General features: G+C 35.8%; 1 protein-coding gene across 1 annotated transcript in view; it reads right to left on the bottom strand.

Moving 5' to 3' along the window:
• FZD6 (frizzled class receptor 6) overlaps positions 1-16,300 on the bottom strand; it is a 58,298-nt gene extending 41,998 nt beyond the window's left edge. The window contains exons 1-2 of the mRNA XM_044658228.1: positions 16,234-16,300; positions 14,055-14,383 (exon numbers count right to left, since the gene is read on the bottom strand). Of these exons, the coding sequence (XP_044514163.1) occupies positions 14,055-14,273 (219 nt within the window). The 5' untranslated portion in view covers positions 14,274-14,383; positions 16,234-16,300. The remainder of the gene's footprint in view (positions 1-14,054; positions 14,384-16,233) is intronic.
• Positions 16,301-18,134: the final 1,834 nt, after the last annotated feature.

The raw sequence follows: 18,134 nt of genomic DNA, 5'->3' as shown, positions 1-18,134 counted from the left end.
TAAAAAATCAAGCCATTCCCCAATTGATAAATGGGCAAGAGACATGAATAGGCAATTTTCAGGTAAAGAAATCAAAAGTATCAATAAGTACATGAGAAAGTGTTCCAAATCTCTAATAATTAGAGAAATGCAAATGAAAACAACTCTGAGGTATCACCTCACACCTAGCAGATTGGCTAAAATGAAAGAAGGGGAGAGTAATGAATGTTGGAGGGAATGTGGCAAAATTAGGACATTAATGCATTGCTGGTGGAGCTGTGAACTGATCCAACCATTCTGGCTGGCAATTTGGAATCATGCTCAAAGGGCTATAAAAGAATGCCTACCCTTTGATCCAGCCATACCATTGTTGGGTTTGTACCCCAAAGAGATCATAGATAAACAGACTTGTATGAAAATATTTCTAGCTGCGCTTTTTGTGGTGGCAACAAATTGGAAAAGGAGGGGATGTCCTTCAATTGGGGAATGGCTGAACAAACTGTGGTATATGCGGGTGATGGAATACTATTGTGCTAAAAGGAATAATAAACTGGAGGAGTTCCAGGCGAACTGGAGAGACCTCCAGGAACTGATGCAGAGCGAAAGGAGCAGAGCCAGAAGAACATTGTACACAGAGGCTGACATACTGTGGTAAAATCGAATGTAATGGGCTTCTGTACCAGCAACAATGCAATGACCCAGGATAGCTCTGAGGGATTTATGGTAAAGAACGCTACCCACATTCAGAGGAAGAACTGCAGGAGAGGAAACATAGAAGATAAACAACTGCTTGAACGCATGGGTCGGGGTGGACATGATTAGGGATGTGGACTCGAAACTACCACACCAATGCAACCACCAACAATTTGGAAATAGGTCTTGATCAAGGACACATGACAAAACCAGTGGAAATGTGCGTCGGCCATGGGTGGGGGGAGTGCGGGGGGTGAAGGTGAAAGTAGGAGCATGAATCATGTAACCATGTTAAAAATGATTATTAATAAATGTTTAAATTTTTAAAAAAATTGCAGAAAAAAAATCTAAAGATTAGAACAGAAGGAAAGCCAGAAAGAAGCTTAAACAAGATCACACCCAGAGTAGCCAAGATGACAGAAAAAGAAAAATGACAAATGATAGAGGGAAACAATATGGGGAAAAGGGCACATAGATGCACTGTCAGTGGGTACAATCATTCTGGAAAGCAATCTAGAATTATACACAAAAAGTTACTTAATAGTGTGTGCCCTTCAACCCAGTTACACCACTGCTGGGCCTATTCCCAAAAAAAGATGAAAAAGAAATAGGAAAATTTATATACAAAATTTTTTTAACATACAAAAATTTTTATAGCAGTTCTTTTTGTAGTGTCAAAAAAAAAGAAAAAAAGAGGATGTGCAACAACTAAGGAATTACTGAATGAATTGTGGTATGTAATTGTGAAGTACTACTCTGCTTTAAGAAAAAAGGGAACAGATGATTTCAGAAAGACTTACATGAACTGAACCAGAAAGATGTGAGGAGAAACAATCAATTTATACTATAACATCAATATCACAGAAATGAACAATTTTGGGGAATTTTTTATAAACTAATAAAGAATGAAATGAGCAGAAACAGGAGAACAATTTATATGACACTACAATCATAAAACCAAAATATAAAAACTGTTGGAACTATGACCAATACAATAACTATTCATAATTCCAGAAGACTGATGATGAAATATGCCACCCATTACAGAGAAGTGCTAGATTTAAAGTGCAGAATGTGAAGTGTGTGTGGTAAGTGTGTGTATTTACACGTGTGTAGTAGAGTCACTGGGAGAATTTGTTTTGCTTAACTCCTATTTATCACAATAAATTCACTTCTGTTTTTTATTTCCCCCTAGTTGGGTAAAGAAGTAGAAGAAAACAGATTAATTTCTTAAAAACAGAGAGGGAGTATTTTAGATATGAAATGTTGCATGAACTTTCTGATTAAGGGTATAAGGTTAGTTTGTTATTAGTTTTATTTAACTGTTTTACTTTGATACAAGAGACTTCTCACAAAGCGGAAGTAATCTATAAATGTTTGTAATAAAAAAAACTAAACATCAACAAAAATGAAATTGCAAAAATGAAAAAAGAGCCAAGACAGCTTTGTAGATTACATTGATGAATTTATGTTTTTAAAAGTAAGCTTTTCATAATAAAGGACTTCAGTTTAAAATGAAAATAAACAAAATAGTGAAGCAAAAGTAAATTAAAACAATCCCAAGATACTACCTTATACCCCTTAAGCTAGCAAAAACTACTAAAAAATAAGAAAACTCATTGTTGCAGCAGTTGTTAATGAAGTAGAGACTCAGTTCAAAAATTCTCAAAAAGAATTTTTAATTATAGTAGAAAAGTCACTAAACTGTTCATGTTTGACTTAGAAATGTCACTCCTGGGAATTTCTAGGAGCTATTTTGACACTGGTATTCAGTTAGTTTAGGTTCTATGTTGAGATGAAATGAGGCATTCATAAATCATTGGAGAGGTAACAAAAGAAGGTTTTTTTTCACTAGCCCTAATAATGCAAGGATATGTAGCACTTAAGTTCTCTAGGCATGCCCCTTTCTCCAAATGGAAATGTGTTTGGTCAGCAGGGCAGGATGTGGTGACTCTCATGATGTACCATCATCCAACAAGTCATAAAGGCACTGACCTCATGGGGGAAGGGGCTCTTATGCACCTAGGTAAATAGGAACGCATGCCAACACAGGCAGAGGCCATCTGAAAACTATGTTAAGAGAAGTATAGCTTGAACCTTCCTTTTCCTCCCTTAGCCAATCAAGTACTGTCTTCACTGCCTTTCTTTTATATTTACTTGTTTTGGGTAATACCATTCTTTACCTTTTATATTCTTTAACATCCTTCTTCTTTGAGAGATCTTGATGGGTTTCAAGGCAGAAGAGTGGTGAGGGCTATGTAACTGGGGTTAAGTGACTTGCCCAGGATCACACGGTTTCTTAGTTTGAAGTCAAACTTGAACCCAGGACCTCCCATCTCAAGAACTGGCTTTCTATCCACTGAGTAACCTAGATGATCTTTCATTGCCTTTAAGAGGAAATCTAGCCTAACTCCTGTTAAAGGGAAGGAAGAACCCTTGTCTGGTTACAGTAGAATATCCTTCATAGGCAATGTAGTAAGAAAAGTCCTACTTGGATAAAAATTACACTAGTAGCATTAGCTGTAACAACCAAAAGTTGGAAACAAATTGTTGGGAAATTGATTTAAAAAAAATATAGTATATGAATCTAATCCTATAGTATTTTACTATAAAGAATATAAAATAGTAAGAATTCAGGGAAATACTAGGAGACATATGAAATTATACAGAGCAATAAATACAAGACTAAAAGAACATACAAAATGGCTATATCAATATAAATAAAAGCAATACTAATACCCTAGTGTAGGAAATTTCAATATTGTCACTTTTTTTTTTTAACCCTTGTACTTCGGTGTATTGTCTCATAGGTGGAAGAGTGGTAAGGGTGGGCAACGGGGGTCAAGTGACTTGCCCAGGGTCACAGAGCTGGGAAGTGTCTGAGGCCAGGTTTGAACCTAGGACCTGTCTCTAGGCCTGACTCTCACTCCACTGAGCTACCCAGCTGCCCCAATACTGTCACCTTTTAAGAATATGGATTGTTATCTATGGCTTTGTGAACATAGGATGAACTCTTCCCTGGTCTATTTTTAGCTAAACAAATCAAGAACTTAAAGTACCCCTACTTAATACTAAGTAAGAGAGTTTGCAAGTCACTGACTAAAGTAACCTCATACCTCCAAAAGTCACTGGCACCCCTTTCCCCTCCCCTGCCTTGGGCAGTGCTTGGAAAATTGAAAGACTGCCATTTGTTCCCGTAAAGTGGGAGAATGACAGGAAGTGACATTGAGAAAACTGCTTTAAAAAGGCCAGCTCGAGGATTCAGTCACTCTCTCTGTGTTGGTGAGCTGGACTGGAGGAGGAGACTCTTTCCCTGGTTGGTTTACAGTGGTGAGCGGAGTGATTCCTTCCTTGTTTCTTTTGTTAGGAGACCCCTCTGCTCGTTGGTGCTTCCGTGGGACATTCCCTTCACCCTGAGTTCTGATGAGATTCTTGGTAGTCTTAGCCTCATGTACATGCACTGAAGGTTCTTCGGAATCTCCTGGTTCTTTGGATTTCAGCTTCCTAACTAGGACTTTGGATTCTGGTGCGATTCACTTTTAGATTCACATTTGCAGTCTGGAGAATTTAGAATTAAACTTAGGGTATTTGTAGCTAGGAAGTACTTTCTATTTCTTTATCTACATTTTTCCACTTTCATTCTTTCCACCTCTTTGTAAATAAAGCTGCTAACAGTCATGTTGACTTATGCTGTACTATTTTAAAATTAGCAACCACAATATTACTTTAGAATTCTCATATTTAGCATAAAACCTAAATTTAAATTTTTATAGCTTTTTTGTCTACACCTTCCAAAAAATTGGCCAAAGGAAGTCTACTCATTAATTCACATTTTCCTATAATCATAAGGATACTAATGGAGCACGTGAGTTATCCACTGATTATACCTCAATTTTTTCTTTGTCATCAGGCTATATACTCTTTTTCAGCACTGAGGCAACAAAATTCTATTAAAATAAAGGAAATGTTAGTCCCATACTCCCCAAATTAAAGGATACTTTCATTCTATCTATTAATAATCAATATTTAAACTGTTTTTCCCCCTGGGAAATTACTCTATAAAAAGGTTTGTTTTGGTATGTAATGGAAAATATGTGTTGTAGCAAAATATGCTAATATACTATATTTCTTTTTTTTAAATTGTAAAGAATCTGGAAATATATATCTATATGTATCTTTCTATCTAAAAGAAGATGGAATATTATGAGCTACATTGCCTCACAAAACAGCAAAAAATTGCAAACAAAAATCAGTCTTTGAAAAAGCTTATGTGAGACCTATGCCAAATAATCCTGAAAGCTTTTTCTAATTAAAATAGGAAACTAACCAAAAAAAAGTGAAATAAAAGAACTCTCCTAGTATGACTAAATGAATCTCATGTTCATGGTGTGTGAAATTACATTTGTCCTCTAACACATCTCAGTCCCTGATATGTATTTATGAGGAAATGGTGTCCAAGAAAGTGAAGTGAGGAAAATAGCTGGACTTAACCAAATAAATATGGAGAAATTTATACCAGAGAGCACAATAAGGGTCTTCAAGTGAAGGCTGGATGACTACTTGTAGATGTTACATAGGAGATTCTTTAGTCAGATAGGAGTTGGAATGGATAGTTCTGAGATTCCTTCTAACTTTGAGATTTTGTAACAGTTTTAAAGACATTCAAAAACCTTTTTCAACTCCTCTCAAAAAAAAGAAATATTTAAGAATATAAAAGATCATGAATGATTTGGCCAAAAACATGCAATGAAGAAGTTCAACATCACTGACCTTTATGTTAATATTTTTATCTTCGTAAAATCTTTGCAACAATCTACACTGTCAAAATTTTTGAGAAGGGAATAGACAGGTTTTTAGGTGATTATATCAAGTTATATGTTGAGTCGCATAGTTAAATTTATGAAATTAAGTTCTACTTCAACAAATTTGATACAATATTTATTTAAACACTTACCAAGTACAAGATACTATGAGAGGCATTGGAGATACAAGGACAAAAAAATTCTCAAATAGTTCCTGCCCTCAAGGAATTCTAATCAGAGAATAAAAAATGTACCCAAAGAATAGTAGCATGAAAAAATTGAGGAAGGAGAGTGGATCAACAATTGGGGAGACCAAGAAAGGCTTTAGAAAGGAAGTGACATCCAAACCAAACTCAGAAAGAAGATATTATGAAACACAGATGAAGAAGTACACTTCAAGGATGGTTGTGGCATGCAAAGATGCACAGAGGTTATAGACAGCATCAGATTTGGTTAATAATTCTTTTTTTTTTTAAACCCTTAACTTTTGTGTATTGGCTCCTTGGTGGAAGAGTGGTAAGGGTGGGCAATGGGGGTCAAGTGACTTGCCCAGGGTCACACAGCTGGGAAGTGTCTGAGGCCGGATTTGAACCTAGGACCTCCCATCTCTAGGCCTGACTCTCAATCCACTGAGCACCCAGCTGCCCCAATAATTCTTTTAAGAGCCTGGAATTTAGTTCTTCTCTGCCTGGTAACTTCAATCACTCTCTTATTAATTCTCTACTTATCTTGAGTATTGGTTTTCATTTTTGTTATTTTGTTCTTTGTTAGTCTTTAGATCATTCCTCTTTAGCAGAGAAAACAGGAAAAATAAGAAATGAACAAGTTTACCTCTGTCAGTCATTATTATCCATCCATCTATATCAAGTATTGGTCTTATCCTTAAAACTCTGGGACACTCATATTGTATTATTTTCATGAAATATTTTCATGAAAAACTGATCCATGCAATTATAAGCACTGCTAAAGATCACGCCAAAACCCACCTCAGGTGCTACCTCCTTTGTGAAGTCTGGTCCAACTCAGTTGAAAGGATTTTTCCATTCTTATATTTTCTTATGGCACTTTGTCTAGCTCTTCTCCCTTTATCCTTAATACATTAACCTAGTATTCCAATTGTTTGTGTACATATTAAATTATAAACTATTCAATATTAAGGAATATAATTTTTCATTTCTTCATGTTCAGTAACTAACACAGTGCCTTGTATACAGAAGGCATTTAACAGAGATCTATATCAAAATTAATTACTTCAAGGGAAGTTAGCAAAAAAAAAAAATGTCCTTCTGTGTCCAATATCCTCTTCTTTCTTTATGACAGGAGGTTCCTAAAGGTTCTCATATCTAAAAAGAAATAATTTAACAGTCTCTCCAAAGGTGTTAGTTGAACAAGAAAAGTACTACACATGTTTCTGAGAAGAAAGATGCAAACCAGGGTAGGACTGTTCTTTGGAAAACAAATGATTCATACATAAATAATGGGTATCAAAAATTGCAGAGTTTAGTTTTGTTGTTTTTTTGCAGTTTTAAGGAAAATGAGAATTGTACTTTATTATGAAGTTGTCAATGACTTCGTGGTGATGAAAGCCTAAAAGCCAGCAACTGTCAAGAAATACTCTACATTACAGCAAATGCCTAAAGTGCCCCCTTTTATTCCAAGACATATTAAATAAAGTTCTTGCACCATTAAAGAACTTTTAACAGGCTATCAAAATGGTCTTTTAAATGATGATGATAGCTAACATTTAAATAGTACCTAATAAGTCCCAGGCTTTGTGCTAAGCTCTTTATATATATTATCTCATTTCATCCTCAAAAAAACCCCAGGAGATAGGCGCTATCAGTTAGCCCCATTTTATACTTAAGGAAAACAAGGCAAAGAGAGGCCAAATGACTTGCCCAGGATCACACAGCTTTTAAGTGTCAGAGGAGAAATTTGAACTCTGGTCTTCCTGACTCTAGGCCTAGTGCTCTATAAAATAGCTGTATTTAATATAGCTCAAAGAATACTGTTCTTTAAATCTTGGTTTTAGCACTGATTTTCTCCCCTATTTAATAATTCAGTTAAATCTTTTGTGTTATGTGGAATGGAGACCACTACTCATTTTAAAGTTTACAAAATGTTCTGTTCATAATGACTTACTAAAATAGATGGGCAAAGATTGTTATTCCTATTTTACAAATGAAGAAAGTTGGTTTTTCTGCCATTTAATACCATGGAGATAAGTTAATAATACTTGCACTACCTTATTTCACAGAATACTTATGAAAAAGGCATTCTGTAAATGGCAAAGCAACATATAAACATTAAAAACAAAAACAGAAAATTGACCTGTATGTACTATAGGGACTCAGAAGAGAGGAGAAGATAAAGTTAATTACTTAATAAAATATAAGAAATGCAGACTTCTTGATTCTTTTTCCAACTATGTCCTTTGTACTTCATTCTCTTCCTTTTAGATAAGGTATTATAAAATGCTTTGTAAATTTTAAAATAGCATACAAATGTCAGCTCATGGTATTATCAGTAACACTGAATGCAAATACTATTCTGCTTATAAAACAAGCTTTTATCCACTGCATAGGCACTTTTATTTAGCTTCATAAATTAGGTCAAATTTTCTTCCTTAAATTCAGTCAGTAATAATAGAAATAGCTAAGTCTATTGTCTCAATGTTTTAAACTCTCATAATTTTTAGATGTCAAGATTTTCAGATACTTATAGCTTTTTAACTGCTAACTAATGTTACCTGATAATATAATATATATAATGTTACCTGATAATATAATATATATATATTAGTTTATATATATAAACTGTTTTTAGCAACCTTCTTCCAAAATTGATATATCAATTTTCAAATGTCTCTTTTGAGTCTGGCCTCTTCCTTATGGAAACTATGTAAGAATCAGTCATTCAGCTTATGTATTCATTCCTATGTGAAAGGCATTGAGCTAGTTGCTAAATATACAGAAAAAGACAATACAATCCCAGCTCTCTAGGAACTGGGGGTGGGGGGAGAAGAGGGAAGGGCAGATGGGAGAAGGAAGCAATATTTACACAGAGAAGTAAATACAAAGAATATGCTAAATAAATAGGAAGAAATTTGGTGAGAGAAACACTGTCAACTTGGGAGGAGGGACCAGTAGTTAGGAGAGGGTCCTCATATGATGAAGTACCTGAGTAATGCCTTAAAGGATCTAGAGATCCCAAATTTTGTTGCTGGTTATGAAAGCTTTGGGGGGAAGATAAAGAGAGATGGCAGCAAGAGTTGAATTCATTAAATTCCCTAATAAAGCAATTTACAAATATTTCAGAATCACTAGCCAATAGAATTTTTTTTTTGGTCTCATCCTTTCTTTCTCTACCCCTTTATAAAAATGGAAATGGATATGGAAACATTACATTGTTTCTGTAGTACATATTAACAGGTGGAAAGGAAAAGGAAGGTTTTTTGCTCATTTCCCTTTAGAATTCAACAAAAGTAGAGTCACCACATGCTGTTCCAAATACAATACATAGCTTTGCTTTTGCTCAGGCTTATATGAAAGCAATTCAGCAAGAATAAAACAAATGTTCCTGTTTCCATTTTTCCTATGCCAGTTTCAGCCTTCTCCGGAAAAGATCAGAATTTCCCTTGGGAGGCAAGCCTCAGAATTTGAGAAACAATGCTCTAGAGAGCAAGCAAAAATGAACACAATGGAAAACCAGGGCAATTTGTTTTTCACTTAGGTAATTAGCCTTTGCAAAACACCCTTAAAAAGCCAAGTTGTATATCAGAAACACATGTTAATTCTTTGCAATACAAAGTTGGGTAACTTCTAATATCCAGTTGGAAGATTTGCTTCCCACTGAATTCCTAGAAGGAATGGCCCTAAGTGATACTCTACCTTTTGGTCCTACCATTTTAATGGCTTCATGACTATGGTGTTATCTTGGAGTCAGAAAGACTAGTCAAATCCTGCCTTTAATATGTAATATCAGTGCAGCTAGGTGGTTCAGTGTATAGAGAACCAAGCCTGGTAATGGCAGTCATGGGTTTAAATCTGGCCTCAGACACTTCCTAGCAGTGTTATCTCAGGACAAGTCATTTAACCCCTACTCTCTAGTCCTTATGGCTCTTCTGCTTTAGAACCAATAGAAGATAAGGATTAAAAAACAAAAACAAAAACAAAAACTTAATATCATTTAACCTGTTTGTGTTTCCTCATTTGCAGAATGAAGGCCCCTTACGGTTCTAAATCTATGATCCTATGATTTTCCTTATATGTTAGAAATTCATCAGTGACTAGAAAGTATCAAACCTAGGCTGTTTTTAAAGAAAATAACATGAACTATATTTTTCATTAAAATAACACTGCCAAAGAAGATATGGCACTAAAGGTTGGTAACTCAATATTACTGGTCTATGCATTCTGTCCAAGCTGGAAGGGAAGTGCTACTATTTGAACAAAGAAGTAACTGATTCAGGTTAACAATCTCACATGACCAGCCAAAAAACTAAATAATATTTCTCAACATACCAAATACTTAGAAGCCAATCACAAAGGGATCTGAATACAGTTTAACAATCATGTTTAAGGTTGGAATAGTAGTAAAGAGGAAGCACACAACCTGAACTGCACATTTCATTAGATCCAATGTAGGTAGATGGCTACAATAGCCTAGATGGCAATTATTTGATTTGGAAAATGAGGAAATGGGCAAGAATGATTAGAATGTTCTCCTAACTGAATTGTTGAGACAGTAGTACTTTTTTCTTGATAATATTGAAATTCTACTTAGACATGGACCCTAGAAGATAGAAGAAAACAAGAAAAGACAAGAATTGCTACAAATAAATTCTGACTTTCTAATCCAAGTTTACATCTAGAAGATTTTACAGTTGGCAAAGGCTTGAATCAACACTTCTCAATTTGAATCTGTAATAATACTCTCTACTCATCTGATATAGTCAGTTAAGATAAAATGAAACAGACGCCATATAATAAGGACTGGTAATGAAGGGTAATGGAAAGTGTTCTCATAAAAGACTTATAATGCTTAGACAATTTGGAAACCTTTCTAGTTTAGGTAGAACACGGGTAGAACTCTGACTCTGCTGGAAAAACCTCTTAAAAAAAACCCTACAGTCATCTCCATTCTATACTGTAGTATGAAAATATGACTAATGGATGATGATTAATTTTTTTAAATTAAAAGTACTAAGGCAGAATAAGAAGGGACAAGAAGTTATTAAAGTGCAGTGGGAAAAATATAAATAAGCATTGTTGTTACCAGCTTTATTAATATTCATAAATTATCTGAAAAAAGAATGCCTGCATTTCAAATTAGGAAGTAAAATGTCTGAGATAAATAGCTAATACAGTAAATGACACAATCAGAAAAAATTTTAAAAATCAATAGGTAAGAATAAATTAAATCTAAAAGATGAAATGTAATGGGGAGATAAGCAGTATCTTACACTTAAGTATTTACAAATCAACTTTGCAAAGACAGAATGAGGTAAACAAGGCTAGATAAGTCCATGTAAAAAATAGCTAAATGTTTTGGCAACGATCAGATCTATCCAAAAACTACAATAGGTTGAATCATGAGGTAATAAGTTCTCCATCACATAAGAGTGTTTAAAAAGAGTTCTGATAATCATTTGTTGGCAATTTTATATACTAGAACAGGATTAGACAAGACAACCCCTAAATAGATGTTTCATCTCTAAAAGTCTTATTCAAAATATTTCCTGCTTTGTCTCTAGGTAGTCACTTCCAAACTTGCCTGAGGTCAAAAAGTCTACTGAAAAATGATTTAAGAAAAAGTCCTTTTCATCTGTCTTTTCTTTTGTTCCCTTTAAGTATAAACTGATGCAATAAAACTCAAATAGTTAAGGACAACTGACATGCTTAACATAGAAAGGAAATATTATTTGATCATGAAAGAAAAAAAGTATCCTTTCTACACTCTCAAAATGACCAGTGCTGTTTTTTTTTTAAGCAGCAAATGATTCAATAACATTTCACAAATAAACTTTATTTTAGATACAGTGTAAGGAACAGAATAGTTCTTATTGCTTTACTATTGTAGTTAATTAGGAGAAAGGATACATCTCTTAAATACCTTTTAAAATTCCTTTCCAGGGAAAAAGAAATTGTCTAAATAGCTTAATATAACATGGCCAATGTTTGTATTCAAATTTACCTTATGAAAGGATGAATTATTATATAGTGCCAACAGATCAAACAGGTAAATTAGGAAATGGCATACAAAAAAAAACGCCTAAAGATACTCTGAAAACTAACTTTTCATATAAAGATTAATTACACATAATGTAATATAGAGATCATTGATGAAATAACAAAGAATACAATACATTTTCACTGAAGGCATCCTATTACTTTACTTAAGAAATTAAAATCTTCTTTGTTGCAGTACTAGTTAAAAATACACACTAACAAGTATAAGTATATAATTTATAGTATACTTCTCAAAGTACTTTTTTTTTTATAACTTTATTTTTTTATTTTAAACCCTTAACTTCTGTGTATTGACTTATAGGTGGAAGAGTGGTAAGGGTAGGCAATGGGGGTCAAGTGACTTGCCCAGGGTCACACAGCTGGGAAGTGTCTATTCTCAAAGTACTTTTAACAGATCTCTTCTATACAATAAGGTAGCCTGAGAATTATTCTTTGCACAAATGAAGTTCAAGATAGTCTTTCAATTCTTGGTTATTTTTTCTACAGAAAACAACCTTTCTTAGACTACTGCTTTCTTGACAGAGGCGATAAAAATAAACAATGCTGTCTTCCAACATAAGTTAGATCAACTTTATAGATCTGCATAGTAGGGCAAGAACCTGTTGCTACAGGTAATTTTTTATTCTCTCAAACTCCCTACATTTGCATATCTCTAAGAGGGAGTGTAATAATGAGTGGCACCTAAGGCAATAGTTGTTACTGCAATTCCCATAACATAAGGCGTCTCCTCTACTCCCCTGAACTCAGATGTAGGCTTGGTTTTCTCTTCCTAAATGTATCTACCTTTCTTTTTCTTCTTCCTTTTGGCCTATGGTTTAAATGGATTAAAAACATTTATGTACACCGTTTAACCCAGAGTAAAAGGAAAGCAATAAATAAATAAATGCCCAAGTGAATAAATAAAAGATAGCTAGGCAGAAAAATAAATAATATGCACGTATATTCTTTATATTTTTCAAATCATTATTCAAATAAGTATGAACATAAATACCCAAGAGAGACAGTCTATATAGCATAATGGATAGAGAATTGGCCTTTCAGTCTAGTTTAGGTTTAAATTCTACCTTTGGCTGTATATTTGCTATGTGATCCTGGGCAGGCCACTTAACCTCTATTTGTGTTGGAGACAAATCTCTAAGACTAAATATTACAGAGAAGCTGCGGGTCTCTGTAGGTAGAGGAAATTCCCACCAAGAGCCCCCTCTATAAAGAAGAAATCAAAGATCCAGGAAAATAAACCTATACATATACATGTATGTTAATAAGCATGTATGCTTACTTTGTACTAGGGATCATGCTAACCCTGGAAATACTAAGACAAAAGTGACTATGTCCCTCCCCTCAAGAAGTTTACATTTTCTAATCGAAAAGACAAGAGGGCAATATATAAGTACATAGATAATTCAAACAAAAGGAATAAACTGGTGGTGCAAAGGCATATAATGCTGTGTCAGAAACACCTGAGTTTAAATCTGGCCTCAGACACTTATAGGTTATGTGACCATGGGCAAGTCACTTAACCTATTTGCCTCAGTTTCTTTAAATATAAAGTGGAGATAATAGTAGTACCTATTTTACAGGATAAAATGAGAGATATTTCTAAAAAGCATTTAGCAGTTTCTGGAATATAGCAGGTTCTATCAAAATGTTTATTACAACTCTCTCCTTTATTGAGTCTTGAAAGAAACACAAATGTGTCCAGAGATTGATTGGGCTAAATGCAGTGTCTCAAGATTTGCCATGAGAACTTAGGTTGAACTGTTCCTTTATATTGCTCAAACTATTATTCAAACAAATATGCAAACTTGTTTGACAGGCATATAGTTCTCACAGAGCCAAGGTTAGATATGAAATGACTTTTTTCCCCCCTGCAAAACTTTAATTATGGTCTTAAATCTTCAAGTCATGCAAAATGTTAAAAAATGCTGATTCATTTTTTAATGAGAAGTGAGTTTATTGAAGTAAAAATTTAGTTTAAAATTTGAGGATTATTATATTTCAATCCAAGAAGCAAGATATTAATTATTAATTACATGGCATTTCAAAATCATTCATTGTCCTAATTCTGTACAAGTATGCTCCTGTTTTAAGCAAATCCAGAATTTGAAGATTAAAGATTTTAAAAAAGATAAATTAAGGAAGAACTCTTTAACTTCATAAAAGGCTTCTCCACAGAAATAAGGAAACTTCCCATAAGTTATTTGTTAAACTATTTGACATACACAACTTGAAAAATATATCTATTGAATAAAGAAAGTTACTTATTCCTGTGGTTTACTATTGGACTGTTCTATAAAACTTCAAAGTTAAAGGAAGAACAAAAACTCACCTCCATTTCCATAGCAGCCATAGACTGGTCATAATGCCCCATCAAATTAGGGAAAAATGTCATATTGTAGGCCATTTTCACACATTTGGGAACAGTAATTGGTTCACAGGTAAAGTAACTGTGCCCTCTAATGAGGGGCAGCATTATACACATCACAAAAAATATGAATGCTTCCATTTTCTTCAAATTTCTGATTTCACCACATGGTTGGGAATGCATTTATTTTGACCATCTTGGGCAACATCACCAAAAGGTTGTTCAAATTGCTCGTTTCATTATTTTATCATCCTTTAGGACGCTGTTTTTACTGAAATTTATTTCTTTATTAACTGTAAAACCAAACAAGGACACACCGTCAGATTTTAGACACAATTTTGAATCTAGACTTAAATGTCAATGTGAACCAAGTTTAAAACTATGTCTAATAACTTTAATTTACAATTGTATTAAGGCATATTTCTATAATTTTTAAGGAATAGTCACAAAATCTTTGTATTATGTTGCATATTCTATATACACAAACAGTAAGCATGAAAGATTTAAAAAAGCAGGTAGGTAAGGGATGGGGAGAAAAATGCTATAAAAATGAATTACAAAGGAATAAGAGAATCATAGTAGCTTAGAGACTAGAGGTCATCTAGTGTAACTCCCTCCTCACTTAATAAAAGTGAAAACTGTAGCCCAGAGAAGTGAGATGATCGCTCAGTTACTAAATTGTCCTGGAATAAACTGGAATAAAATTCCTGGAATAAAATTCTTGTCCCAGATGGCAAAATCTGACAAGCTGCCTCTCCAGGTTCTATTTCAGCATTCTGGAGTTAAAGGGTTTTCCTCTTGCTGAACAAAGAGCTAGATATGAACTTTCTTGGCTTTCTTTATAGAAGGCACTAATGCATGCATGGTACAGGTGAAAGATTTGTCATCAGAGGATCTAGGTTCAAATCCTAACTCTACCTCCTACTTTGGGTGATCCCTTGGCAAGAACTTTTCTCAGTTTTAGTTTCATTTGTAAAATGAGGGAATTGGACTAGATTACCTCCAAATCTAAAAAGATGCCTCTATGAATCTACAGATAATTGTTAAGAAGTAACAATTATTATTCTCAGAGCACCGCCGCATCGCGTCGCTCCCCACCCCTCCAGACTAGCAGAAATGAGGGATTAGCAATTTGATCAGGGGTGAGGCGCACAAAAAGAAAAAGTAAGCCCTTTCCATCTCCGCTATACCTCGCAAACTCCCCTGGGGGAAAAAAAGCCTCTTCATGGCTTTACAAGCCATACCCAGGCATGGGACGATATGTCCTCTCGGACGCAGCAGGAGTGGCTATCCCAGTTCCCGACCTGGGCACCAGTAGCCTTCTCTCGAGCCCCGGTGGGCGATTTCCGCAACTTAACTTGGAAAGTGGCTTTGGGGATTTGGCTCCGGATTTCGGGAGAAACTTTCTGGTAGTGCGGACAAGTGACCACAGCCACCTCCCGGGAGCACCTGTAGACGTGATACGCTTACGGGGTGCCTACTCAGCACCGGGAACCAGGATGAAGCAACCCCAGTAGGGCGCGAGCACCGCCCCCGCCCCCTTCCGGCCAGAGCAGCCCACCCCCACCCTGCAGCCTCTCTCCGTTACCAGGACAACCTCCTCCCCCTTCCCCTCAACCCTCGGGGTGGGGGGTAGTTCCACTGAACTCCGCGGAGTAGGAACCCAGGGTTCGTCACTTACGGGATGGTCCGGACTACTGCGGCGTCTTTACCTGTGGGGAACTTATGGGTGAGCCTAGAGCCAGGGCCGCTATCGCCACTGCCGCCGCCGCCTCCCTCCCCTCGGGTCCCCGCGGCGGGAGCAAATGGCTCTGGCGAGTTGCCGGGATCCGGGAGCCGCACGGGGCGCGAGAGCTAAGCAATCCCGCGAGACTGGCTGGGGCAGGTTGGGCCGGGACAGGTCCGGGCTCGCGGCTCCGCTGCTGGAGGGGAAGCGCTCCCCCGCCCTCGCACTAGTCCTAGCAACTAGTCCTAGCACCGGGACCTCGCTAGCTCCTGGGAGTGCCTGGCACTGGGGCGCGCTGCCAGGGGAACCCGTGCCTGTATCTCCTGTACCTCAAGTGTAATGCTCAGGGGCTGCAGAGTGAAAATCCTGATTGTATCAGGCTGCGGGGTTTGGGGAAGAGAAACTCCTTTTTCCCACCTGCATTTGTAGAGTCCTCGAAAGAGTGAACAGACTCCAAGTTGTGGTTTACCCACTTGGAAATGGCAGAGTACTGGTCTGTGCTGTGTCTTGTTCCCCAAGGTCTGGTGAGGCTCAGTGTAATTAGTATCTGTGAAGCACTCTCTGAACCTCAAAATGAAGCGTCCTTTGAAGAAGAAACAGTACAGCTTTTCATCTGTTGTTTTCAGAAGTTGAGCGTTCAGTGAGAAGTATTTTCCCAGGGTAGATTTGCTCCGCAAAGCCTTTCGTTCCAAAGAAATCTGAGCTAGTGATTAGGTGGGACAACCCTGATTTGGACATAGCTACTCCTTTTGCCCAAATGTCCTGAATGTGATCAGGGTTACAGAATCTGGAGGTCGGAAGGGAACTCCAGATGTGACTTCCTTTGCACTAGGGATGCATTTTAAATAACCAGGAAAGCAGCTTTAGTTAAGTCTAAAATTCCATATGAATTTTTATGAAGTGTAAAATCATTCTCAAATATATTTTTCTAAAAACCTTCATCCTCCTATTCAGAATTTGCTAAAAATGGAGGTTCTCCTGTATTTTTGTACAGGAAATGATTTTGGAATGTACTGTGTAGCCAGTAGTTCAATAACTTGGGTTTTCTGAATTACTTGGTGAAACACATAAACGGTTTCCTCCCTATCTCATTAAACATATTTTGCATATTGTATAAATATATATGTATACATGTGTGTATAGACACACACATTTCTTTGTATACCTACATAGGATTTTACACTATTAGAAACTTTTAAAACTCTAGTTGGAGCTTTGCAAAAGAAATGATTTCATGTCTAACCCTGGAACTGTAAGAACTCAGTACAATATACTGGTCAAACAAGTTTTAAACTTATTTGAATAATGATTTAAACAATATAAATAGTTCAACCTAAGTTTAATATTAAATTATAAGATACTGAGTTTTCTTGATGGGCAGCTAAGCAGGTTTTTTCTGTTCCAGAGTAGGCCATTATTTTTTTTTTCCACCATAGGCTGTTCATTATAGGCATACCTCTTAGATTTTCTGGTTTGGTTCCAGACCACCACAATATATCAAAATATTGTGATAAAGCAACTCACACGAATTTTTTGATTTAACAGTGCATATTAAAGTTATGTTTTCACTATATGAGAGTCTATGTGTGAAAATAGTATTATATCTAAAAATATAATAATGTACATGCCTTAATTAAAAATACTTTATTGCTAAAAAATGCTAACCATTATCTGAGCCTTCAGCAAGTGGAGATGTTGATATATGTTATTTGCTGCTGACTAATCAGAGTGGTGGATGCTGAAGGTTGGAGTAGTTGTAGCAATTTCTTAAAATAAGATAACAGTGAAGTTTGCCAAATCCATTAAATCTTCCTTTCAGGAAAGATTTCTCAGTAGCAGGCTATGCTTTTTGATAGCATTTACCACAATAGAACTTCTTTCAAAACTGAAGTCAATCCTTTCAAACCCTGCTGCTGCATTGTCAACTAGGTTTATAAAATATTCTTTAATATCATGTCTAAGAGAATAGGAGGCCTGAGGAGAGAGACAGGAAACAACCAGGTTGATGGAGAAGTCAGAACACACAAGTTTAAGGATTAAATTCAGTCTTATATGGGCATCATTGGTGGTGCCCCAAAACAATTACTATAATATCAAAGATCATTGATCACAGAACATCATACTATATAATAATAATGAAAAATTTGAAATATTGCAAGAATTTCCAAAATGTGACACAGAAACATGACATGAGCACATGCTGTTGGAAAATGGCACAGATAGAACTGCTCCACTAAGGGTTTCCATAAACCTTCAATTCATGGGGGGAAAAAAAAAGATATGTGCAAAGCACAATAAAATGAAGTTTACCTGTGTTC

This window comes from Gracilinanus agilis, chromosome 1 (genome assembly GCF_016433145.1).
Source record: "Gracilinanus agilis isolate LMUSP501 chromosome 1, AgileGrace, whole genome shotgun sequence".
Taxonomy (NCBI): domain Eukaryota; kingdom Metazoa; phylum Chordata; class Mammalia; order Didelphimorphia; family Didelphidae; genus Gracilinanus; species Gracilinanus agilis.
The sequence above is the reverse complement of the archived record's forward strand: the minus strand, read 5'-3'. Positions and strand labels throughout refer to the sequence as shown.